Source organism: Ptychodera flava, chromosome 21 (assembly GCF_041260155.1).
Source record: "Ptychodera flava strain L36383 chromosome 21, AS_Pfla_20210202, whole genome shotgun sequence".
Classification (NCBI taxonomy): Eukaryota; Metazoa; Hemichordata; class Enteropneusta; family Ptychoderidae; genus Ptychodera; species Ptychodera flava.
The window spans coordinates 20,981,902-21,009,196 of NC_091948.1; the positions used below are offsets into that span (position 1 = coordinate 20,981,902).

At 37.2% G+C, this 27,295-nt stretch overlaps 1 protein-coding gene across 1 annotated transcript; it reads right to left on the minus strand.

Annotated features, from left to right (window-relative positions):
* Positions 1-27,087, minus strand: LOC139122244 (sodium-dependent multivitamin transporter-like). The gene is made up of 16 exons (XM_070687672.1): positions 27,033-27,087; positions 16,227-16,363; positions 15,077-15,296; positions 13,218-13,335; positions 12,703-12,770; positions 12,099-12,253; positions 11,172-11,309; positions 7,437-7,522; positions 6,551-6,607; positions 5,979-6,043; positions 5,647-5,735; positions 4,482-4,624; positions 1,906-2,059; positions 1,480-1,585; positions 1,070-1,206; positions 1-647 (listed from the first exon to the last, which is right to left on the minus strand). Exons 2-16 carry the CDS (start codon positions 16,355-16,357, stop codon positions 539-541), a joined length of 1,776 nt encoding a protein of 591 aa, XP_070543773.1. The 5' UTR covers positions 16,358-16,363; positions 27,033-27,087; the 3' UTR covers positions 1-538.
* Between the last annotated feature and the right edge of the window lie 208 nt (positions 27,088-27,295).

Sequence of the window (27,295 nt, forward strand, 5' to 3'; positions counted from 1 at the left end):
TTTTTCAAGGCCACGTCGATTTTGGCGTTATTCACGATCTCACATTATAAGTAAATTCACAGATTCTATAATTAATCATAACGATATATGGATATGATTGGGATATTTTGTGATAATGTTGACCTTGTGCTGACAAAGTATACTGAAGGTGCTATTGTCATCTTGTGTAGAATATAATGAATAGACGAAGGATATGACAAGACATAATAATGCAATCTTGTCAATACGAAGTGTCATTAATTTTCATCTCTGATACATTATTGAACGTGCTATTGGTATACCTGTTGGTTGTGCAAGCCCAACTTTAATTAATGTAAAATCTTGAGCGATATCAGTTAAATGACATATTAAAACTCAGCTTAATCCCTTAAACGGAAAAAGCATTTCCTTACAAAGTTCCATTAATCAGTGACCCTCTGTACACTTTCTGAAGATCGTTTTCACATTGATTTAAGCTGTCGATAATGACTTGTATTATTGGAATTCTAGAACAAAAAGTTGTTTTAGTTTTTTCAAAGAGGAAAATATAAAAATCTGATTAATCTACGTTGTCACTTAGGCCGCCATACACTGACACTTCCGTAGCTTTCATTGACTTTCCGAAATCTTCGATCAAACCACCACTTTTAATCTTTCGATGTTTTGGCCTGTGAAAAAGATTGAAGGATAAACGCTCACCTCTTATATGGTAACATTGAATTTCAATAATCTTATTTCATCCAATCCTAAACTTGTGTGCGGATAAGCTAATAATAATCAATTGATAGCGTATAATAAAAATTGTGGCTTTGGGTGAAAAAATCAATTCCCGGATAAACGTATCAGACTTTCGACTGCATGTTTTGTTTCGACAGAACAAAGTAAGCCTCTTCTAATGAGAAGAAATTAACATTTTCCAGACGACCATCTAAGTGTAACGGCTTTTAACAAGTTCCTGTTTACTTTTAGCCTCCTCCCCTGTTCACTAAAACACTCATATGTTATGCCATCATTATTCATCAAGCCATCATTTACCAGTGTGCCAAGACCATGCTGAAATACTTCTCAACACACTTAATATGGTACGTACCTGAGAGCTACTACCAACAGCAACGGATCAACCTCCTTTATGAGAGAAGGTTTTAGAAACCTAAATAACTCACTAGCGACGACGCCAACAATGAATGTTGTGAAAAAAATCACTGAAGAGTACCACATGAATGATATCTGTTGGAATATGAATATTTTCAGCGGTTAAGAAACATAGGGAAGGATTTCAAATTTCTGGCTAGAAAAATGAAACATTAAACTTTAAAAACTCATCGAGTGATGGTAAACATTGGGTTACTTTCTTCTCTAGTACCAAAATTTTCACGATGACCTTCGATTTTTATTCCTGATTTGGGACGAGAATGGTTGAAGGCTGAGCACAAGTTTAAGTATTTCGGTTTCGTGGTGCATACTGCTTTCACTGAAAGCAAGGTCGAATAGTGCCCATACCTTGTGTATCGGGAGAGGCTCCAAGTCCAGCTGCACCGCGACAATCGGGCCAGCGACGATGAACAGACCAATCCCGCATCCAGCCACCAAACCGCAAAACGTACCCCTGTGATAAGTGTAAATCAAGATCATGATAATGTGGATATGGGTCCTTCTTCATCTGCTGTAGACTGAAAGTACCATTTCAAATTTATTCCTTTTTTACTCTGCTATTGTCTCGCTTCATCTCTCGTTGGAGTATTAATTGCGATGGGATAAGCATATTTAGTCCGCGAGTCCCCGTTACACACTGATACTATCATTTACATCATCTTTACAAAGAAAATTGTGCTTAATTCGTCAATTCTATCAGATGTCTCATGAATGAACGGAATTTTTATGCCTCCGAACACAAACCGTTTCTCTTTGTCCGCGCTTAGAACTTACCATGCGTTAGTTCTTCGTAGCATCATACCCAATATATAGACAGCGGTCAGAGGTCCAGAAAATACCGAAACGACAATGCTTGTAATCACTACCAATGACCCAAAGTAAGGCACCAGAAAGCCAGTTAGTGTCGCCAGCACACCAAATACACAACCTGCATACAATGGCAACATTACTTTCAGTATAGAGGATATTTTGCTCATGATGACGTCATAAAAGGACTAGTATTTGTAAGGTATAGATGGACACAAATATATACTGAATGCTTTTGTTGATATCAGTGACCCGGAAGCAAAGGTTTTACACGATGAATTGTGAAGTGAGATATTTTGTGGGGGACATACTTTCTGGCATACACATTGTCTTACATATACTGTCTAGAATAGTGACACTGTGATCTATTGTAAAGAAAATAAAATCCAACATTCTTCTCTGATATTTTATAAAAAACATGATTACAGCTTGTCTTTCGACAGATGCAACGTAAAAAGCACTCCTGGTGTTTTCATCGTGAAAAAGGGCTGTACCATTAAAATATTTTATAGTGTTACCACATGATGTAATAGTCATTCACTATAGACCAGTGACGCAGAAGAAGGAGACCTCTCGAACTACGAATACGAAATACGAATAGTGTTGTTAAGCAGAATGATCGCTACCGTATATAGATTTCGTCTCGGGCTAGGGCAAAGTAAGTGAATTGAAATGCATTGTGGGTAAAAAGTCGACTTCTCACTACAGCAAGAGTTTGAGATGGTGATCTCATAAATACTTGTAACACAAATGTAATCGCTGTCACGGCATTCAATTCTTAAAAAACCTAAACGCATTCATTTTTTTCATCCTTTTTAGCATTTCTGGCATTCTATTCCTGTATAACCTAAAACTTCACATTTGTTGCTGAAATCTTATGTGTTTTACCTGTAGAAATCCACCGTATTGTATATATGGCCGATGGCAAGAAGGTACTTTTGTTACTCACGTAGGTGGCATGTTCACATTAAAGGTAAACGAGCATCATTTTGGTGAACAGAATGTAAGTAACATAATTATGCTTCTAGATGTATCATGAAGATTTTGAATTTCTTGCTTCTCTTGGCATTAGAAGTACGTCATGATTGGATGGTAGATGCCGATATATGAGGACAATATGTATAGTATAGGAATTGCGTGCAACATCCGAACGATTGCACGCCACGAGTACATCATATGACTATCAATACAACAACACAAGGTGTCAGAATTGACCAATTTGATTTTAGTAGGTTTGTCATTGCAAGGTGATCACGAATGCGTAAATGACGCTGTAAATAACGTCATTTTATTGGCTCGAGTTGAACATGTTACAACACGAGTATACGAGTTTTCACGAAATTGCACGATGTTTCCGTACGTTAGACGACATTGAGAGAGTAAACGTCATCCTAAGTCGGAACGGCGACGACCGTTTCGTCACACAAAATAATTTCAAGATCTCAATGAAGTGATGACCATGGCGATTAATAAAGACTGGCTCTTCCAAAACTTTTGGCGAGCCGTTGAATGAAATGATAAAAGACTCAAATGCAGTAGAGAATAGTGTTGATAAGTACGAAGTTGCAACTTGTCCGAGTGCGCCCGGGCCTATTCAACTGATTCGTGCCAAAGACAAGTTGTATATTCCATATGGTATAATGGTAGAGAGAGAAAATATTGTGTTCAGGAAGATTTAGAATTGTCATAAAATAATACTCTAATCCATATCCTTGACTCGAGTAAATGACAAAAGTCATTGTAATGCTTTGCATTGTCACGGTATATGAAAAAGAAAGCAGAGGTGGATATATAGCAGTCACACTTTGATTAATTGATGAGCACACATCAATCGTGTTATTGGCAATACTTTTGCTTTTCGAGGGGGAAAAGAGAACATATTCTTACGGCCTGATCAAATATGTGAAGAATAATCATAAGCTATTTTACAATACTACCACTGAAGTTGCAATGTACACTGATAATTTGAATATTATTTAAGCTGTGTTTTCCGTAGTTTTGTCTAGCGTTTTTCTTAAAGAAAGTGACATGTACTCATACTTTGTTTTGCCGTGCTATTCTCTGCGCGACATCCCTAATCTTCTCTATATATTGCACAATTGCAGTGAAATAGTTATTCCGTTGCACTGATGCATTACCCGAATAAGACCAGTGCAAATAGAACACGTGGGTGTTACCACACATAGAATACCATGACAAAAAGAGTCTTAAAAGTGTTGTGTTGTAGTATAGTGATGATATATTATTCAAATCGAAACTACAACTGGTTTTCAAAATATGGTGATCAAGACGAGCTTGTTTATTATTAACCTAGAAACAAAAAGATCAAAGATGTTGATACTACGTTAGCTTTTCTTTTGTGATGTTCTGGCAACATTATTTTACCCCCGACGTCAAGATAGTGATGATACTAGAAGGCACCCAATTACGGGTCTATATCCGTCCACATGCCACTGCCTTTAGCCAGCTATGAATAATGGCACCTTATATAGTTGAATGGAAAATCACCAGTTTTTACCCAATATCTCCTCGTTTAGACTCACTTATTATTTTGGATAGAGTTGTGTCCCAATCATCTTTCTCAACGGCTCTGGTTTTCCACTGAACAGATTTCCATTTTCGCCACGGTTTGACGATATCTTGTAAGATGGACGCGGCTACAGCATTCACAGAAGATGAAATGGTACTTTAAGAACGGGAACAAGAATACACAAAGATAGAAACGTTAGAACTCAAGGTAAGGTTTTGCGCTGTAAATCTCCAGAAAGGCTTATCTCATTTTAACGAAGGGATATTTTCGATGTGAGCTATGTTTGAATGGCAACCACGTGAAAAGTGTGCAGTTGAAAAATCCGACGGGATGAAACCAGTCTCCAACCCTCAAATGGTTTCTATTTAACCAACGTTTCGGCAACGCACAAGTCGACTTCTTCAGAGTATGCACTTAGTAGGAGCAAAAAAGGAACACCTTTAGTAAGTGTAGGTTGAAGTGTTGGGCAACTCCTTGTGTTTTACTCCACACTGTTGTTATAGTCTTTGGGCGTTTCTACTTTTTAATTGTTGTATTTTGACTGACTCTCCTAGCACATCGGGGATAAAAATGTGCATGCTCTGGACAAAAACTGTCATTATGACGTGCCTGTAAGTTGATAGGTGACACTAAAGATCGTTCCACCGCAAACTTTTTGAACGTATTCCTGAAATAGAATATATGTCCATGAGCAGTATATTCGCGCAAAGGAAAATGCTAATTATGTAATGGGACAAAACACTATCGTTACCGCACAAAACACTATCGTTACCGCACAACATGTGGTAAGTTTCATTCATAAAAGAACGGGTTGAAGTTAACTTCTCTCAAATGTCTGTTACACTTCTAAAATTGTGATACCCTAGTGACGATATCATTTCTAAAATTTTTGACCGACTCAAAAACCATATAGGGTTGCGTTGTATCTTTTCGTCCTCGATAGGAACTGATTTGTGTTCGCAAATATAAATAACGTCAATCATACGCAGCGTTACGACGCATTCATACATTTATTCCTCTCTGATTGTTTGTGTTGGAAACGATATTCCTTACGTAGATGGACGTTACAATAAGTCAGGGTGACTGTTTGATTTTGTTCGGTCTGACGATGAGAATTTTCAGGCAACGCCCTATCACTTGGCATAATCATTGAGCGCTCCATTGGCAAAATATCTTACCTCAGTGACCCAGCCATGAGAGAGGCGACAAACAGACCTTGCACGCCCGGTATGCGACCAAACTGAGAGCTCACGAAAGACATCAAAATCTGTAAAATGCGAAAAATCAAGTTTTCAGGAGGTCCATTATTTTATGTTAAGTTGGTTACTTTGGTGAGGTGCGTTTACAGTCGTAACAATTGCGGGTCGAAGTTCCCTGAGCTTGCTGAATAGCAAAATATCATCAAATGTTTCTGTCAAATGGCAAACAGGAAGATACCTATTTCATCTCCATGAATCTCCATTGTGAGCTCATTTGTTACGACAAGATGAGACGAAAACAATAATCATACCTGGTCTGATTTGGAGTAATTCGGCTCATACCTCACAGGGTTATTACTTCCCCTAAGTAATTTTTCTAAAAACGGAACCACAAAAGAAGCCGTGTGTTGTAATAGTTACACATCAGTCAATTTTGTGTCAATCGTTGAAATGTACGGCTAATGTGTACCATAAGCGTTAGAAAACTATAATTTCAGACAGCAGGAAATCATCACCAATCTATCCATCAATGCATAAATGCACAACGTACAATAACGAGAAAAGTCTATTATACCACGTAAACTTTTCTTGCTTTCGTGCGAACTTTTGGTGATCCTTTATATCTAAAACTAAGAATCATAAGGGGGAGTTGACCTGTTTGCGGTAGACTCAATCGTCCCAAAATTTTCAACAGCCGTTAGGATTTAGAATATAGAGGAGAGGGGAGAAGGAAAGATCGATTAGCGATGTTGGTTAAAACTCCTTATCTGTTGATTATTTAAAAGATTCAGTAATTTGAAAACATATCACTTATACACTTGCTTATGATAGGAAACTATGAAACATATTTTCTCTACAATGTACGGATACTACAAATTCTTACCCGGTGTTTCCGGCGAGAACGTTGCATTTACGGCCGGGATTAAAGATGTTTGTTCATCTGGTGAGAGAGAGAGAGAGAGAGAGAGAGAGAGAGAGAGAGAGAGAGAGAGAGAGAGAGAGAGAGAGAGAGGGGGAGAGAGAGAGAGAGAGAGAGAGAGAGAGAGAGAGAGAGAGAGAGGAGGGGGGCAGACAGAAACGGAGACCGCGAGACAGACAGAGACACAGAGACAGACATAGACAGACAGACAGAGACAGACAGAGACAGACAGACAGAGACAGGCAGACAGAGACAGACAGAGAGAGTCAGTGCTTGAAAAAAATACGAGTCAGTGCGAGAAAGACAGACAGACAAGTAGCGGAACAGAGTATGCTTAAACCCCATGTCGTTGAAAAAAAATAATAGATTTTCGATTTCCATTATAAGAAGACTGGGAATTCAATATACTCTACAGTCTTAAAAAATGAGTCCATAATTGCAGACAAGAAAAGTTTAGTAAAAATCTGACAGTCTTCAACTGTCACCGATATGTATTCTACCTTATAGTGATTTGCGTTGAAGTGTTGGCAATACTGGAGCTAGACATACTGTCAAAATGTAGCCTTTTAGGAGTGGACTATACTGTTAGCTTTAACCATCGTCCGGTAATTTCAGTCGATCAAAAAGAAATCAACTCTGCAGAAGATGAAATATTGTCTGGGAGGAAGCCAGACGTGGTTATTGACTGATATTACTGCCTAGACGATCATTACGCCAGACAGTGTTGGCAGCTCCTAAATTTAGACAGTATTGACAGCGCAAACTCACGTAATTCCCCATAAAAATGAATTTTGTACATCAAAATATCGCCGTCGGCATAGCGTATTGCTAAACAATCTTCAATACTCACTATTGTAGTAGGCATAGAGAACCAGTCCGTTAAAGAATATGAATGCTCTAACCATTATCTGGATAGGTATGTTGAGTAACACTGACCTATAATATAGATAGTACAGCGGTTACTGTATGACCGCAAGGAAAGAGAGCTTTATCTGCCATTATATCACACTGGTATATAAATGGCGCAAACGCTTCGATCTGATTGGTCGGGACATGAAAATAACCATGCTATATTGGCAATATAACATTGTTCGAAAAAAGCATGAGCTCTCAGCTAGAGAAAAATTCCCTTTTTGATGTGTTACGCTAGAATTTCAATTGAACAGCATGATATAATAGCAATGAACCACCACGAGATTTTGACTAGTTCGTACTCCACATATGTACTCGCTATCGTTCGTGCGTATATGTCGTGACTTGTCAAATTCTCGTGGTATACAGTCACTGGATGGGGTATACTGCATTTATTTGATTGCAATATATTTGTCATCCCTTACACAAAACCGTAACGTTAACTTGGGATTTGTGCAGTGACCAAAGGTGCAGCCTAGTAGTATGACAAACTGTCGCAATAACACTGTCTTGTCTCTTGCGCACGCTTAGTTTAAGTACAGTAAACCCAAGTTTCAGATCATTTCACACTGACATAAGGAGTTGACAATTTCATATTGGGAGAGGTGGAAAATTCTTGGGAAACAATTTCAAGGGGTTGTCTTTAAACAACAGCAAAGGATGACGGAAAAATATAAACAATTAACAAGCAGACGTGGAGTAAAAAAAAAATAATGCACTCGAGAGTTGCTTTCTTTGTTGGAACCGTTCTTAGCACGATACAATTTAATATTTTAACACGTTCTTTCTCGATTGTTTTACATGTACCCAATGTTTCAATTTGACATTTTAGAAGTATTATCCATTTAATTTTTGTACTTCCCTGCTACAGTTTCTCTTTTTATAGTCCATAAATACAATATAATGGAATGTTGTCTGTAAAGCCTGCATACATGATGGCTGATGTCAATTGCCCTTTTTAAAAATGATGTGCCAGACTTTACATGAGCTGTCAACAAAAGTTTTTGTAATATATGAAGAGGATTCTACTCCCACTTCTACATTGAATGTTTACAGGACTCTTTTTTCAATTTGAAATAACTTTAATCACAAAATTTACAATGCAATTGGATAAGAATTAGACAAGGGCAAAAGCAATTGGTTTTCAAATAGACCAAGTGAACTTACATGTAAATATCTTAATATGCTTTTTTCGTGACTAGTTTTTCTCTTTCAAACCATGTCACATGATACATCAGGATTTCCAAAACGAAGCTTCATGTACTATACATATGCAAATCCTTTCACTTTATCATATTTGAATTTCTGATTTAATCTGCAGCTCCCATGGAAGTTCTGTAATTGCGATGATAACTGGTCTCTGTTGGCAAGGTAATGCTGATAATTGTTTTCTGTCTTATATAATTTTGAGTTTTCACCAAAAGTACGCATTTGAAACACTCAAAAATTACCATCAAACGATTCTATTATAATTTTGATATTCAAAATTTTCGGTGTCAGAAGGAGACACCCCCTCGCAACCTTCCGTTAGTTTGTCGATTATTAGTTTCTCTGGAGTACACATAAAGCATCCACCTCTATCACCTCTATGCATTGTTAAGTCTTCCAAACCCTTAGTGTATTTATTCCGAATGTTTATACCTTACTACAAAAGAAAAACGTAATCGCCGAAAAGAGGTCGGATTTTTTACAGACCGAGATCGAGTCTACTACAATCACCTTGTCCTCCATCAGTAATCATCTGCAGTACAGATAGCGTCTATTATCTTTCCAAATTTCTCAAGAAGATATTACCTATAGCGAAGTGTCAACTTAGTGCTTCAACGCATTTTTCCCCGCTGTTATGTCAAATAAAGCAATCTCGACAAAAAAGAGACCAGTAATTTTGCAGTTAGGTGAGCGCATATGGGCACAAAATATTTCTCTGAGGGGAACAGTAAAAAATTGCCAGAATTAGCCGAGTTAAAATCACGTAATTCTTAATGAGAGACAAAATAGTACACCCCTCATCCCCGAATATCAAACAGTCCAGCCTTAAGGTAGCGGTAAAGGCTATTTTTGCACGAATTCTTTTCTCAGAGTTAATGTCAAGTTTCAAGTGTTAGAATCAGGATATTTACTTCAAAGTTTCAGGATAACTCCCTTACTTGATATTTGCTCCAGAGAATATAAAAATTGTATATTTGCAGCCATGGTTTTGAAATATGACAGCAGTAAATATTAAAATTTAATTTTTCACATTGTTTTACATATTTGAATTTAATAATAATTGGATTGTACTTAATACTACCAAATTAGTTATAAATATGTTGACACAATAATTGCAAGATGTGTACGGCAGGATTTGTAAATTAACATTTTTTTATGATTTTACATGGGTTTACATATCAAATAATTATTAAAAAATTCTTTCAAATTTCAAAATGTGATTTTTCAAAAAGGACATCAAATACAGGAAAATTGTGCCATAGTCATCTTGTCTGTAACCTTATTAATAGGCTGTAAAAATTCAATGTTCATATCTCATTTCAAGGTTGGATTAAATTGGCTTAAAATTATGTAGGAAAACTGTTATTCTGTCAAAATGTTGAAATAAGTCATATTTGCACGCCTCTTTTGAAGTCACAGAGCAGTCTTTTTGGTTAATCTCACCTCTGACACTCAAAGAATCTAAAAATGCATTTACAATAGCAGTCACGCATTCTGAATGCAAGCACTGCCTTGTCAAACTTTCCTGAAAAACAGCAAAAAATTACTTTCCCTTTTCAAACATTTCTTTAAAAGCTAGGGGACCTCTACCATAGTTAATACATTAAGGACTCCCCAACTTCCTCTTATTTGGTCACTTTTTCAGAAGTTTCAACAGGCTATAACTCTGCAATGCCTTTGACCCCAAATGTCTAGTTTTTTTTATTCCACAGAGAATGTTGACTTCTTTTATATTTTAATAGTTTTATTGAAGTTTATAACTGACGCTCTAGCCTTTACCGCCACCTTAACAGAGTGACGCAGTAATTCGATCATGTAACATCGAATATTCTACAGGTATGTTTGGTCTCCAAGTCTCATGATTCAATCGTTCCTTGAAACGTTGAAGTGGACCATCGTGGACGACATTACTAAACCGGATGTTTACTCGATATCTGTGTTGCAATATTGTGTAGTGGTAAATTTTCGAATTAGTAGATCGTCTTACAGGCTCGACATGTAAAGTCATGTCGAATGATGCACCCATTATGTGAATATGGTACGTGTCTCAACTGCTGCAAACCTGTAGCAATCTGGTGGAAACTTTCTAACATTTGAATTAACCTTTGAATTAATGCATTCGTCTCAAATATATGCAGACGCCTGAAGCAAATGTGTCTCCCCGAAAAAAGATTTTCGTAGGAACCGGGGGTACAAAACACATTCTTGCGACGCAGGTCATCATAAATAATAGTGTCACATTACATCTGTATCTACTAAAATTCATATCTGACCTGGATAATGTGGTATTATAATGCGTACCCCCAGTATTCAGATCGTTAAACGAGCTCCTGAACTTGTCCATCAATCAAATCAAAGAAATGTCAAACAATTTCGAAGAAATGTGAAGACTACGTCAATGTCGAACATGTTAAATACGACAATCAACACTTAATTAACAAAACAGAAGAGTCATAATCCTTACCCTTGTGCATGACCCGTAGACTTCGAGGCGAGGTGACGCTGCACAACAGCCTGGCCTACTCCGAAATACAAGCTCGAGATTAAGGTATTAACAAAGATTGCCAAGAAGGTAAGACGGACGGTTGGATCTAACGAAAAACTGAATAAACGAAGAAGCCGTTAAATTTTGTGATTGAAAAAGTTATAATTCTTGTGAATGAACACTAAATCTTTAGCAAAAGTCACCACTTTTGCAAATGTAATTGCTACAAATATGTGAACTCTATTCTAACCTTAACCCTGTTATTTCAGTATGTCTGTGCAAAGAACGACACAAAGGAGAAGCAATAGATTTACATGTAAAAACTCAATAACATCGGCATGCAACATGTACGTACAGGTTGAACAATATTGTGTACAGGACAATGTAATTTTTAACGGAAAGAGCAATGAAAATCCTTCAAAACCGTGTCTGGGATTTTCTTTATATGCCTTTATTTGTTTTTAATGTGCTCTTAAAGGTGTTAGATGAAGGTGCTTTTCAAGGAATTTTAATTATCACGCCATATAGTTTGAATGGAGCCTCCGGGAAAAAATCGCTGACACGGTTTTGAAGGATATTGTCAAGGCTTGTCAATGAAGAAATTCTATCTGGAAATCTTGCAGCGTGTTTGCATAAGGCGGGAAAAACCGGTTTTGGAAGGTTCAGCAAAACGCTTGTCACGTGACTCTTATGCAAATAATGACCGTGTACTGTACTTGGTCGGATAGCTCTATATCAGGGCTTTCAGAAAATGTATACTTTATTGGGGTTTGGGATGTGTTCAATTGAGAAAAAAATAAAAATCTGAAAGTGTCTAAAAGGTTTGTAGCTACCTTAACGTATTAATGATCGATTCTTTTGCATTGCGACTGTTCATAAAACAAACTAAACCGTTTTGAACCTCACTTAAAAAAATTCAGCCTATCTCCAACATTATTTAAATTCCAGACACGTTCGATGCCGCCAACTTCATCAGTACCAAGGACCGCCACGGCCACCACCGAGCCGAATATGACGAAAAATTGAAAAACGTCTGCCCATATGACAGCTTTCATTCCGCCCTATAGACAACAAATAGAAGATACTTTAGCTAATAAACGTGCGGATTGACGTTTTGTTGAAAAGTTTCGGTCGTTCATCTCTTGCTGTTATTATGGTAAAATATTGTTGTTAGATCGTATGGTTGTTGTGTTAAAGTATGGCATTGTGTTGGACTTCATAGAACAAAATCAACTACTAGTATTTATTAATATCGTACTTTCCACAAACAAATCTAAAAATAAATCAGCCATGTCGAAAACTTCTCCGGGACATGCAAGACCCCTTACTGTGGAATGACAATTCATTTCATCACAGTGTAAGAAGATATTCAGAAAGCCTGACACTTTATCTATCGTAAACTGTGCTGTACTGAAAATGCTACTGTTGATTCAATCTTCACATTCGCATCAATGTACGAATCAACAAACACAAAAGAATTAAAATAACAGCGAAAGCAACAACTTCTTACCAAGGTTGTGTAAAACGTCGTTACACTGCCAATAATTGCAGTCATTTTCCATACCTCAAAATCTTGTACTGAAAAAGTAATATTGAGCAAATATTGGTATAAGTAATATGAGGAATATATGATTGTATGAGCTTCTTTTGCTCAAAAAGTGTCTATCTATCTATCTATCTATCTATCTATCTATCTATCTATCTATCTATCTATCTATCTATCTATCTATCTATCTATCTATAATGTTTTGATGCTGGCAGGAAACTTTTTATGTCTGCAATAGTTTCTTGTAGTAAAAAATGTCGGTGAATATTTCACATGGAGGAAAATCTAGTTGGTTATTTGACATAATTTGAGAAATAAGGTAACCATAAAATGTAATTTTAAAAGTGCATGAAACTGAAAATGTTTGTGACAGTTCGTATGTTTTCAGAATGGTAAACATTCTGACATTCACTGTCATTTGTTTCTAGTGTTAGCCATATGCGCTCGGTATCCTCGTTGATTTGTTAGCCACTATTTACCTACAGCTATAGCCAGAGCTGGTGCGTACATCGTGATCGCCGTTGTCAGTAACATATGCAATAAAGCGATGACTGCACACGTGATGCGCAAGCTCAGATTGTACCGTAGACCGATGTACTGTAATATAAAGAAATGGGGTTATTTCATAAAGAGGCCTGTGAATCTATGTTGAGATGTGAAGTGGCAGAAATAAATTTCACAGGCCAGGTAAGGCAAAAGATGTTCCTTTCTGGTAATTCAGTAAAACTGATGCAATGATTCGATTTACTTACTCTTTCAATTTGTTTGGTTCGAGACTATTATACCACAGGCTCAAATTTGAGTTCTTTCTTCGACTGCAAATATTACCTGTTACATTTCTAGCTTTTTAGGGCCTATGACGGCATGACAGCTAAATACATCCGGCTCGTATTATTTCAGTGATGCGACATTGTAAATTAGGCGGTGTGTTAGCCCTTAATTTGAAAATGCTGTTGCGAGGTTTGTGTTGAATAAATCTATGATGCAAAATACTACTCCCTTCGCATAAAGTGATGGACTTGACCAGAAGCGAATCTTGTTTTCGACCCTTAAAATTGCATGCAAAACATCACAGGCGAATTAATAATTTGCATCATATGCTCCTAAAATTCATTAAACTATGGAAAGCCATGACTGACTTTAAGTGGTCTAATATCATGTTGTCAAGGGTATTATCAGGGTTGGTAGGAGGTTACTCGAAATTTAAGAGTTTCCGATGAAATTCCTCCGACCCTCCAGGCCGTAAATAATGACGGCTCCCTAAATGCCTTGTCCAACATTGGTAATTCCTAGGACTACGTTGGAAATGCTTAATGCACATCACATTTAAATGAGGCATTTTCAGAAATTGGTAACAACACGATAGGAACTAATTTGGGATAATTGGATCTTTATATTTTTCAAATTTCTCAAGTTTTGCGATATTACAAATAACTCATAAAAATAAGTCTCAAAATTGACAAAGACATACATATAGACTCTGGAATATGAGGAACACTGCTATTAAAGACTCAACATTTATTTGCGTTTAACTATGGACTCTTTGTCCTTTGACGTCTTCCTGTTTGTGTGTGTTTGTTTGTACTTAATGACACTGCTTTTTCTGCAATGTTTTGCTCTTTTTTAAACCGTTTCAAAGGTAATTAAATAAATAAATATATCACAACATGATAATACTCATGACAACATGATATTAGACCACTTAAGTAAGTGAAGGCTTTCATAGTTTAAATATTGTTAATATATGTTATGAAAAGGTACGTCAAGCGAAACACCGCATATATCTAAAGTATACATTATAAGATCGTCAGAAGCCTTAGGGTTGTCAGGGCTGGAAACGCAATTTCGACAGTTTCAGAGCTAAAAGTTGTTGGCAGTACATATATGTACATTTTGCCGGTCTTGCAAACGTATAATATAAAGCCTGCAGAAATTTCGTTCAGCGATTCTTGCTATGTAGTTTTTTAATTTTGCCAACGCTCCCCAGATCTAATGGTCGATCCCGAAATATTTATCACCCATGAATAATTGCATGTATTTTAATTTTGAGTCTTTACCGACATGTATTTGTGAAGTGAAATCTTTAATCTCGTCTCTTGAGAGTCATATGCTGTCCACTCGTCAAATTATCCCATTCAAGTTTATCCATGAGCAGAAATACATTAGTCTTGTTTCAGGTAAAATGTAAAACAACGTGCTGAGAAATCGCATATACAAGCAATTGACTGTTAAATTAAAACATTTCAGCCAAGATTAACGTTAAGCAAGTTTATCCACTTACTCTGAGAGCAATACAATTAACGCTGATAGGTCACAATTACTCAGAACAATTCCTTACCTCGAATGCGCTTGTTATTGGAAGACCCCGAATCACTGGGATTATGAAGTATGCAGCAAACGGGAAGGAAAATAACATGGCAAAGACACCAAGGGTGTATTGTACTCCGTAAATGTAAACCTCAGCTGGATATCCCAAAATAGAAGCGGATGACGTGACAGTGACGAACATCGACATCGCAATGGGAGCACATGGCATTTTTCGATCAGCTGCTAAAAATCTTGGTTCGTGAATGAGGAATACAGCGTTAAGGTGGAGTACTACGAATTACGTCAAAATTAAGTTGTGGTGTCATTTTCTTGAAACTTTGCACAAATATTCTTGGAAGTTGTGCAAGTGCAAAAATGAAATAAAAAATTGGGGTCACCACGCTTGTTTCCATGGAAACGGACGTTAAAATGGCGTCGTTAGAAATAAATAAAAATGATATAATTCACTTAAACTAAAGAAAGCAATTATAAAACGCTTAGCAAATGAGTTAATTTTAATAAATACCAAGACTTAAGATCCATATCTATCGAATATATAGTTTTCATGATGTTTGTGAAGAAATTTTAACATAAGTATCGATTAGAAAATGACGATATCGAAATTATATCACTACATAATTTTCGAACTTTCTTCCTGTCGCTTTGAATGGTGTCATTTTGACCAAACTTGGCGAATAAACTCCTGACATAATACCATTTAGTTTACACTTTTAATAAAAGGGTGTCACCACGCTACTTTTTACAATATCTCCAGGTGAATGGGTAATTTGCGCCATATAAATGGGAGAGAAATGTTAATTTTTCGCTCATATTGAATAAAAACCAGCTTCCTAGGGGGTCAAAATATGACAAGGTTACAGGTCACATGTATTTCTAAGACACTGGGTCAAAAAATTAGGTAAAAGCGCAATTTCAACAATGACAGGTGATGTGAAATACATGCGCTACAAAATAACCCATTTGCGGCAGGCTGGAGTTAAATCTGCGCAGAAACGTTCTAAAGCGTGTGCGCGTCCGAATTCGTCGCCCTTTACCTTAAGTGTAAAGCACATTATGATTTTGTATATCATTTTCAGAACAATGTATACACCTTTACAAAACTTTTGAAATTTACTATACAACATATAAGAAACAAAATCAGCTATTGTTAAATAGCTTACCTTGAAGTTGTTTTCTGTCCTCCCCCTGCGAAACAGTGGTATATTCCCGTGGAAGCTGAGACTGCAAGCATTGCGGAGAAGACGACATAGTCGACGATTCCGAAGGGGATCACTTCAGTTGAGTCAGACATCTTGATCTAAAATTATTGAATTCAACGTTCAATGATTTCATATCATTTCAAAGTGATTACGCTTAATTAAATTATTGAACATATGGGTTCAAAAACACCTAAATTTTTTTATACTTACTGCAAAAGTTTTGCTGACCTAGACCTGGCAAACCCATATCCACCATAGAATTTATTAAAACATCTTGAAAGTCTACTTGCGAAGAAGCCCTGTCTCACTAACTTAAATGTTAATGAGGCATGTAGTTATCGAAAACCATCAAAAGACTCGCAAGCTCTACATTATCTAAGGAACTGAGAAACATATTTACCGTATGCCGGAGCATGCGCAGATGAAATGTTGCTCGACAAGTAAGGAAAGTTGATCATTTAAAAATTAAAATCATCCCTCTTGTTATATTGCTTTATGTACTGAGCATGATGTCTTATTTGGATAAACAGATCAAGATCTGAAGCTGAATCCGCACTTTCTCTTGTTTCTTTGATCTCAAAATCATCTTGATAAATATAATTCAGATAATTTGATATGTTTGGACTTTTCAAACTGAAAAGGTCATCAATATACCTGTGTGTTATTAAAATGTTTTGCACTTCTCTTACGGCCAGATTTGTTGAGAGATTCGATGAACTCAGCTATTGATGAATCTAGAAACAATTCTGCAAGAAGTGGTGCACAGGTTGTTCCCATTGGAATTCCCACGGTTTTCCTAAATACTATGCCTGCAAATTTGATGAATATGTTGTCATCGAGGAAATGAAGCATATATATATCTTCCTCATCAGTGTGTTTATGTTTGGCATCAGTGTTGTTACTGAAATATCCCATTGGCTTGTGATGACAATGTACTGGTATCTATGACTGCCATTATTGTGAAAGAAGGCTTGTTTCACCAGTAGTGATATTCTTGATTAAGGTTTATCATGGTGAATTGTAGTGTAGAAAGTGGAAAAATCAAACGTACGGATGGACGCGTACTTGATTTTAGTTTCGAATTCTATAATATTCAGATTTGATTGGATCCACTGGTCTCATAAACATTATCACAATAGCGAACAAGACCGTTTTTATTATAGTCAAAGTAATGATCAATAGTTGTTGTACACTTGCTGGAGCCTTCTATAAACTGTGGTTTGTAAGGGTTTTTATGGATCTTAAGAATCCAGTACAGGTGTGGCAGTACGCTATCATCACTGGCTAGGGAAATGCCAATCGCTCTCAACATGGATGCAAGAGTAGGAAAGATATATTCTTCGCATAAGGTCAAAAGAGGGTATGTGTTATTTATCTCATCGAGATAGAGTTTCAATCCATCCACTAAGCACTGAATGTAATATCTCTTGCAGATAAAAATAATGTTGTTTAGAGGCTTTGCCTGTCATCATGTAAGGCAGTAAGCATTCGCCTACTGTAGGGTCACCAAAGGCTTGGTTGACGTCTGTATTTGAAGAACGAAGAAGAGGAAAGTTGGCTTGTACCTTATCTTGGACAGCACTTAACCAGTCCGAAAGGCATTCCACGCCAACGTCTTCAAGTGCTGCTTATTTCCTTGCAGAAGATTCTGCAGCATCCATCACAGTCTTAAAATTTAAGTTTCAGTTTACCTTAGGTGGCTCACAATATTTAGGGCCAAACTGGAACACCTGCCTGAGTTTGCTATTATCATTGGTGTAAAAGTCACCGGTTATTACATGACCCAGAGGTTCGTAACGAAATGATAATGCAATTACAAGTGATGTCATCAATATTGATGGTATTCAAGTTCTTTGAAACACTATTGTAATCGCAACGTTTCCTGGCCATGGTCTTACTGCATGAATAGGAAACTATTTTGGGTTCTTGGAATAAGAAATACGCTGGAATCTTATCTATAACTTGCTTATTGTGAAAATATTGCTGATATTGATTTTGTTAATCCCATTTTAAAAACCTCATTGGAAAATAATCAATGGTCAGTGTTGGAACATTCCGCCTTGACAGGTTTAAAAAGAAAGTACTTGGCTATATCACAGATGACACCTACTAACAGATGTTCAGATGTTCCTGGGTTAGTTATACCCATCTTTTCAACATTGGATTGTAATGATTTTAACTTAGACAGTGAGTATTGTATTGTATGAACATCTAAAGGTTGATTTAATAAGGGAAATAGGTCACCGAATTTTGGGTACTTGGTCTTGTCATTGTGTTTTTATACATGGCTACGTCTCTTCCTTGGATGAGAATTTAATAATTCCATGACATTGAAACTGTTCCCCTAAGGCTTTAGAGGTCGCCCACACCACAAATATTATCATTACAGCCATACGGCATAACTGTGCAAAGCTCAGGGATCCAAAGGTGCTTACGTTGTTTACGATAGCTCCTGCGAAGTTTACAACTCTTGGAGGGGTTGTATATCTTTTCAAGTATTCTTACTTTCAAATTCAAAATAAAGTGCAGGCGACATAAAATGGGAGCATAGGTAGGTTGGCAACTGGTTGTTAATGCCAGACCTGTGTCCCAACATTCTTTGTGTGAGGCTTGGCAGCTAGGCGATGTTGCCGTGAAGTGTGTGGGGGTTCGAATCCCGTTTGGCTTATAGTAAAAAAATTATTGCATAGTTTTTTTTCCTGTCTCCACTGAGTATAATAACCCACATAAAGTACATTCTATGCCATAAATGATGTATCTCGTCTGGCTCGTAAGTGGTTCAAAGGCCTTTGTATGATGCAGTTTATTTTAAAGTTATTCTGTATCATAGTGTCAGGAAGGAGAATACCACGAGTTTTGCAATTCTTTGAGTGACACGGTGACACAGAGCAATCGCACTCTATATTCATTTTAACAAAATCAGTCCAATGCCAAATAGATCTAGGAGCGCTTTCGAATGTTCCTGCATCAGTGTATAGTCTACAATCATTGTCCTCCATAACATTCAGAAGCAATTAAACTCAAAACCTCTTGAAACTAATGTCTTTAATGATGTCTTTATTTGAAGAAATTCTTTCTCGATTTAGCACTGGCATTGCTTTACATATGAGAACATCATACGCCAGATTGCTATTCACAGATAAAATTAGATAAATTACTTTTTTTCTGATAAGTTTTCGCTTTCAGGTGCTAAAAGGCTCTTGTTAGGGTCGTATAAGAGAGTTATTCCAAATGAAACACTGCTCTGCGTTGCGAACTTGAACTTGCACTTCTAAAAATAGGCACTCGTATTTTAATTATTACAAATATAATTCTTCATGGGACAGGTATTTGGTCAAGTACCCCCTTTTTCATCTCCAACGATGAAGAAATAAAAATTACTTCTTTCTGTCATTTGAAAAAACGCATTGACACCCATGTCTCCAGTTCGAGCAAACAGAAAATGCGAAGCTATACCAGCACGTGGCTGCTAATGTTTTGCGATAATATTTCTCCCACATTAGAATTTTGGAATAAAGAGCGTGTATTTCCTCTTTGAAATTTCTTCCACATTCCGCACAAACGATTGTTCATTTTCTTGAAGTTTTGTTGAAGGAGGCTCTTGAAGTCCAGAGGAGCACAGATACGAAGATATACATCTGAGAATGCAACAAAAGTATCGCAACTGCATATTTTATACTGATTCGGGAGCTGTTTAAAATTAATTTGAATGCATACTGATACTGGTCTGTATACCTTTACTTGTCCATAGCTAGACCACAATCGAGTTTGGTACTCAGCAGATTTTACTCGAATAATGAAAAGTAAAGGATACGCCAACTTCCCCCCCAAAAGGGCCCCTCGGTGTGTTCGCTATCTCTAATCCTCAACCCGTTTACTATGGTAAATACAACAATAAACAATGAAAACAATATTAACTTATTCGTATGCCAGGACACTACAACAAAACGCCGTAACAGAAAAACGTGTATCCCTTTCTAAAGGTAAACTGCACACTAGATATCTGCACCAATAATTGGTTCCCTGTGCGCCAATGGTATTGCCATGCTATTCCTTAATGTGGTCGAATGTCGTCGTTGATGACCGTAAAACGTGAGCAGACTCAAGTTTCTTATCATCACCTGCTACCTGAATGCACCTGATTCCGGCTATCAGATTATTTTTTGATCGCCAGTAAATCTATAGCAAGTCGCGATTTGTATACAATTTTATCTATACTATTTTATCACCGTAATCTGTACCTAATTTTGCCATAAACGTTTGATTTACAGAGAGCTAACCGTGTTAAGTTGCTGACCTTCAAAACCTGACCAATCATGCACTTTCTTCGTATCAACAATTTCTGCAGAAAGCATTGAGATAATACCAGATCAAATCTTTGTTAGAGTTCAGGTCGACAATCGTTTGGATAAAATGAGGGTAATAGAATTGAAAATTGCCTGCCTGAGCTCCATGCACCTTTCAGTCCGCATATTCGTCCTGACCAGCCCTTTACTCAACCTTATAATACCTCTCTGATGCACATAGTTACATATTTTGTCGTTAAGCTAAACATGTGTTTAAAGTATCAAGGACTTTTTAATCAAAGGTACACAGCGACCTTGGTGCAGTGAAAACAACTGTCGTAATCAGTACTCTTATCAGGTACATGCAGTAACAATTGCCATAAACTGTGCTCTTATCTGACACACTTTTAGCCATATAAATGTCGGGACAAAAGACAACCCACGGCTGTGTAAATTGTCTGTCTCATGTCAAACAGATATTAATTGTGGTATTTTTACAATTTTCGGTGCGAATATTCATACTCAATATAGCCTACCTCTCTACTTATACATCGTTACTCTCTTTGTCGATACGTTTTATTCAAACTGCCAACGACTTGTGGTCAATTGTAAATAGCGAGAGCGCTGAAGCTAACGCAACTGTAACAAGCAGTACTTTTATCCGTACTTTGGTGGTCCAATGGTAAGAAAATGTAGGAAAAGCAGGACTTTAAAATAACGTCATGGTTTCATTATATCTTTTGAAGTATTTTACATGGTTGCAGGGTATTTTATAAGGTTACATCGGCCTCACTGAAGAACCTTCAAGACACGTGCCACTAGTAAAATGCAATCATTATGTAACAAAATATATGAGAACAGCTCTACCTATCTGAGTTTATTTGGTCTTTTAGTTTGTCTAACATAAGTAAGCGTTGTAATGTTTTCATATCGGAAAAGATACACATAATCAATGTTGATAAATTTACTTTCGACAAAAACGGTCTGAGTTCGTATCAAAATATCACCAATCAAAACAAACATTATTTATCAAATATTTACACCATCTTAAAACACAGTATAAGGGTACGTCCTAACCTTATGATTGAGAGTAAAGGCCTGGTAAATTTTACTTCTGCTTGAGGTTTGCAAGATACACGAAAGTTAAGTAACAACGTCATTACTTTTTAATTGAACTACATCTTGTGTTATGATTTATAACGATCTCCTTCTAGCATTGCGCATTGTAATTTCCCACGAGTGCTTCTTTATACTTTATTTAATATAAGTGTCATATCTCAACAATAAGGGAGCTGTCATAACTCTCTCGAAAGCGGTTGAACGTCGGAATAGAGACGTTGAAATGATGTACGACAGCAAATCATGTGCGTAGAGTTGAAGCCGAAGACTTTATTGTGGACCAGGTCAACCAGGACCTGGGCTTTACACCACCCGGGCTTGGCGTATTTCCGCAACCGGGATAAAGCAGTCTCCAATACGATAATCTGATCATCCTCCATATAATCTCGACAGCATCTGGGCTGGGCATACGGCCGCACCCTTAAGAAGCCAAGCATAAGAGTCAGAATAAGAAAAAAATCTGATCCCCTGTCTATCTAAAATTCGAATCAAAACATATTCTTTCATAAGATTACACTTCTTGATAAATTGTCTTTGTCTATTGTTTGGTCACAAAACTTCTATAATGTTTAAAATCAAAGCTGTTAGAAAATATACAATTACACAACAATAGTAACGTTATGACACCTCTTAACTAATGTCAGAACAATAGGTGAACCTGTGTGATGTTAGCACATGGTGTCAGTACGTCTCCCATGTGCATTTCATTAAGAAAAGAAATACTGCTCAATTCCTAATAGTGAGATAAAGGTTTCAAAATTCATCGGACACTTTCCATTGTTTGCGAGAAAATATGAAATAGTGAATATTATCAAAAACTACCGAATGCAAAAGCGGTAAGTTTTGATGACCTACATCTTGCATGAAGTCCAGAAATACGGAATCATTGTCAACAGTTATAGGTGTCACCGTTCATGGTCAGTACATCGGTTTTTTTCTTCGACAAAAGAGTGACCATTCTGTATTGGTATGTCTCAACCATATAAATGATAGTGTAGAATTAAGGATATTTTAGTTTTGACAGTCTGTCTGAAGATTGCAGGAAGCATGAAACCTAAGAAACAACGTCACAATTCTAATATATGCACACTCGGGACAAGCTTACACCTAATTATGATGTCAATATGTGTATTTGCGGAGTTGCTTGATTTAATTTTTGCGATGCAAAAAGAATTCAAACATTATCACGAACTCCTAGTGTTATGTAGGTCATTTCCCCCACACTCATCATGACCTGAGTTCAATTAGTCTAGAACATTCTCAAGGTCACTGCCCTTAATGACCTCGCAACCTTGAATTCAATTAGTCATGTTTGGAATGTTCTAGAAATTTAATTAGTTGTGTAAGAGAGATAATTTTAGAACAGTAATTAGCATGTCAATAAAAGTTCTAGATTGTTCTTATATGCCTTTATGTAAGCACATGGGTATAAAAGGGACGTGCACAGCTTCCAGTCAGACTTTTGGTATCGTGTCTCTTGTGTGTTACTACAAGTGTTTCGAAACTCCAGCAGTAGTCATTCTCAAGACTTTTCAAGACCTTCACTGCCAACGCTGGATTTATACTGTGGACTTTGTGCAACTTCAAGCCTGCAAGCCAAAGGACTGTTCATTCATCCGACTGACTGTTACAACTCTGAGACTGGAGCTTTGCCGTCCCAGCTGAGATAAGTAGTCTGTACACTTTTAAAGCTTGTACTCTATCCCTGACTTAGCAATTAGATTTATTTTCGTAATAAATTTTGTTTAAACGTTAACTGCTGAGTTCACCCTTTTGTTCGTTTTCTCTGCACGTAACAAATTGGGGGCTCGTCCGGGAGACGAATATTTTGAGCCGTTTGACAACATTTTGCCTACCTTTTTCAAAATACTGTATACTGTGAACTCAGCGAAATTCAATCATGGCGGAATTCAAGCCAGACGAATTTATGGAGGACCTTGATCAGGACACATTTAATTCCCTCAGAAAAGACAACCTCATAGCACTGGCAAATTTCCTTAAAGTAGAAGTCAAAAGATCTATGTGCAAGAGGGAAATACAGTACCATATTGCAAAACATTTAGTTGATTTAGGACAATTTGAGGAATCCACCCTTAAAGATTATGAGCCCGAGTCTACCTCTGAACTCAGAAAATTAGAATTAGAAATGCAGACAAATTTGGAGATCAAGAAACTAGAATTACAAATGAGAGAGAAAGAATTACAAATGGAAAAAGAAAAAATACAAATGCAGTTAGAAATGAGACGTTTAGAGCTTGGAAAGTCAGGAATATTCTTCCCTTCAGACAATTTTGACATCACTAAGCATTTCAGGTTAGTTCCCCCTTTCCAAGAAAAGGATGTTGATAAATATTTCCTTCATTTTGAAAAAATTGCTCAGAGTCTGAATTGGCCTAAGGAGTCCTGTTCTATGCTTTTGCAGAGTGCTTTGGTGGGTAAAGCCAGAGAAATTTACATTCAGTTGTCAGTAGAGCAGGCTTCAAATTATGATTCTGTGAAGGAATTAATTCTCAAGGGCTATGAGTTGGTGCCTGAAGCTTACCGTCAGAAATTTAGGGATTGCGAGAAGGTGAAGGATCAAACTTATGTTGAATTTGCTCGAGCAAAAGAACAACTGTTTGATCGTTGGTGTTCTTCAGAAAAGATCAGTCGAATTATGACAAATTCGACAACTTGTTTTGATTAAGGAATTTAAAAGGTGCATCCGGAGTGACATCAAGACGTTTATCAATGAACAAAAGGCAGATAAATTGGAGGTTGCTGCACGTTTGGCCGGTGATTATTCATTGACCCACAAATCTTCCTTTCTCAGCAAACCATCCCAGTCCTTTTCATATAGAAACAATGCGGGTAAATTTAACTCCTCCGTTTCATCCAAGAATTTCTAAAAAGGAGAGTAGGAAATCAAACGACAACAGTTCACAAAGTTCAAGTAACACTCCCACATCATCAGATCCCAAGTCTCAATCTTCTTCTGACAAACAGTTCGGTACACTTTCTTGTGATTATTGTAAGAAAGACGGCCATTTAATGTCAGATTGTTTCAAATTGAAAGGAAAACGTGAAGGTCACAGTGGTGAAAGTGAATCTAAGCCCACCGACTTTATTTCTTCATCATCTCAATTAGAGTCTAATAATGTGTGCAACACATTTTCTGAGGTTAAACCCCTCTTATCCCCAATTAATGAGGTCAAGGTCAATTCTTCTCAAGATAGCATTATGGGTATTTTCGAACCATTTATTCATGATGGTTTTATATCACTTTCTAGTGATTTTTCTTCCGCTACCCCTGTCAAAATTTTAAGAGATACCGGGGCTTCCCAGTCTCTTTTGTTGGCAGATACCCTGCCGTTTTCTGAAAAGTCATTTTCAGGTTCTAAAGTTCTTATTAAGGGGGTAGATTCCAATGACTACATTCCTGTTCCTCTCCATAATGTCTATTTGTCTTCGGACTTTGTTTCTGGAACTGTGACTTTTGGTATTAGACCTTTTTATGCCTTTTGAAGGGATTCACCTTCTTCTTGGAAACGACCTTGCTGGGGACAAGGTCATTACTGATCCACTTGTGACTGATATTCCTAGTTTAGATCAGGATCCAGAGCCAATAGAGGAAGAAATTCCCAGCCTTTTTCCTTCATGTGCTATTACTCGAGCCATGTCAAAGAAAACTTCCGAGAATCAAAATACTCTCAAAAATAATGTCACAGATGTTGACTTAAATGACACCTTTCTCAGTCAGGTGTTTGACACGGATCATTCCGTTATCCCTCGTGGATTTGAAACTTCCAGTAAAACTTCTGCTGACCAAAGTCAGACATTTTCTAGATCAAATCTCATTAATATTGCAGAACAACACAAAGACCCAGATATTTTGTCTTTGTTTGACAGGGTAGATGATGAAGGTAAAACTTCAGATAGCTCTGTTTCCTATTATACAAAATCTGGTATTCTCATGCGTAAATGGAGACCTCCAGATGTTTTGGTTGATGACGATTGGGCTATAAAACATCAAATTGTGATTCCAAAGCCCTACCGTGCTGAAATATTGCGCCTGGCCCATGAAACCCCCTGGGCTGGTCACTTAGGAGTCAGGAAAACTTATCATAAAATTCTCAGTCACTTTTATTGGCCTAATCTCAGGCAGGATGTAACACATTTCTGTAAAACTTGTCACACATGTCAAATGGTAGGAAAGCCGAATCAGACCATTCCAAAGGCCCCTTTACAGCCAATTCCTGCATTTCAAGAACCGTTTAGTAGGATTCTAATAGACTGTGTTGGGCCCCTACCAAAAACAAGATCAGGAAATGAGTACATGCTGACAATAATGTGTACATCAACTCGGTTCCCCGAAGCCATACCACTGAGAAATATAAAGGCAAAGACTATAGTGAGAGCTTTAGTCAAATTTTTCACTTTATTCGGCCTCCCTAAATGTGTCCAGTCCGATCAAGGCTCCAACTTTATGTCTGGTATTTTTCAACAAGTAATGGATCAGCTAGGCATTAAACAGTATAGGTCATCCGCCTATCATCCAGAAAGTCAGGGTGCTCTTGAGCGATTTCGTCAAACTTTGAAAAACATGATTAGGACCTACTGAAAATGAATGATAACTTTTCTGATAAGTATGGCCTTTCAGGTGCTAAAAGGCTCTTGTGGGGTCATACAACGGCCTTATCTCACGTGAAACACTGAGATGTATAGGGATTTCGAAATTAGAAACACTTTTGAAAATAGGTACTAGTTTTGTAATTCTTCAGGGGACAGGTTTTTGGTCAAGTACCCCCTTTTTCACCTCTTACGATAAAGAAGAAAAAGGCACTTCTTTCTGTGATTTTGAGAATATGCACTGAAGCCCATGCTCCAGTTTGTGCAAACAGAAATGCACAGCTATGCCAGCCCGTGGCTGCTAAATGTTTTGCGGTAATATTTCTCCCACAGTAGAATTTTGGAACAAAGAGCGTATATTTGCTCTTTTAAATTTCTGCCATGTTCCTCACAAACGAGTGCTCATTTCATTGAAGTCCTGTTGCAGGAGTATCTTGAAATCCACAGGAGCTAAGATATCAAGATACAAATCCTGAGAATGCAACAATCGGATCTCAGCTATGTATTTTACACTGATTCGGGAGCTGTTCAAAATTAATTTGAATGCACACTGGTACTGGTCTGTCTGCCTTTACTTATCCTTAAATAGACCACAATCGAGTTTGGTACGCAGCAGATTTTTCTCGAATAATGAAAAGTAGAGGAAGTGCCAACTTCCCCCAAAAGGGCTTCTCTGTGTGTTCACTATCTTAAATCTTCAATCCGTTTACCACGGTAAATGCAACAATAAACAATGAAAACAATATTGACTTACTCGTATGCCAGGACACTACAACAAAACGCCGTAACAGAAAAACGTTTATCCCTTTCTAAAGGTATACTGCACACTAGATATCTGCACCAATAATTGGTTCCCTGTGCGCCAATGGTATTGCCATGCTATTCCTTAATGTGGCCGACTGTCCTCGTTGATGACCGTAAAACGTGAGCAGACTCAAGTTTCTTATCATTACCTACTACCTGAAAGCACCTGACTTCGGGTTATCAGATTATTTTTATTGCCAGTAAATCTATAGC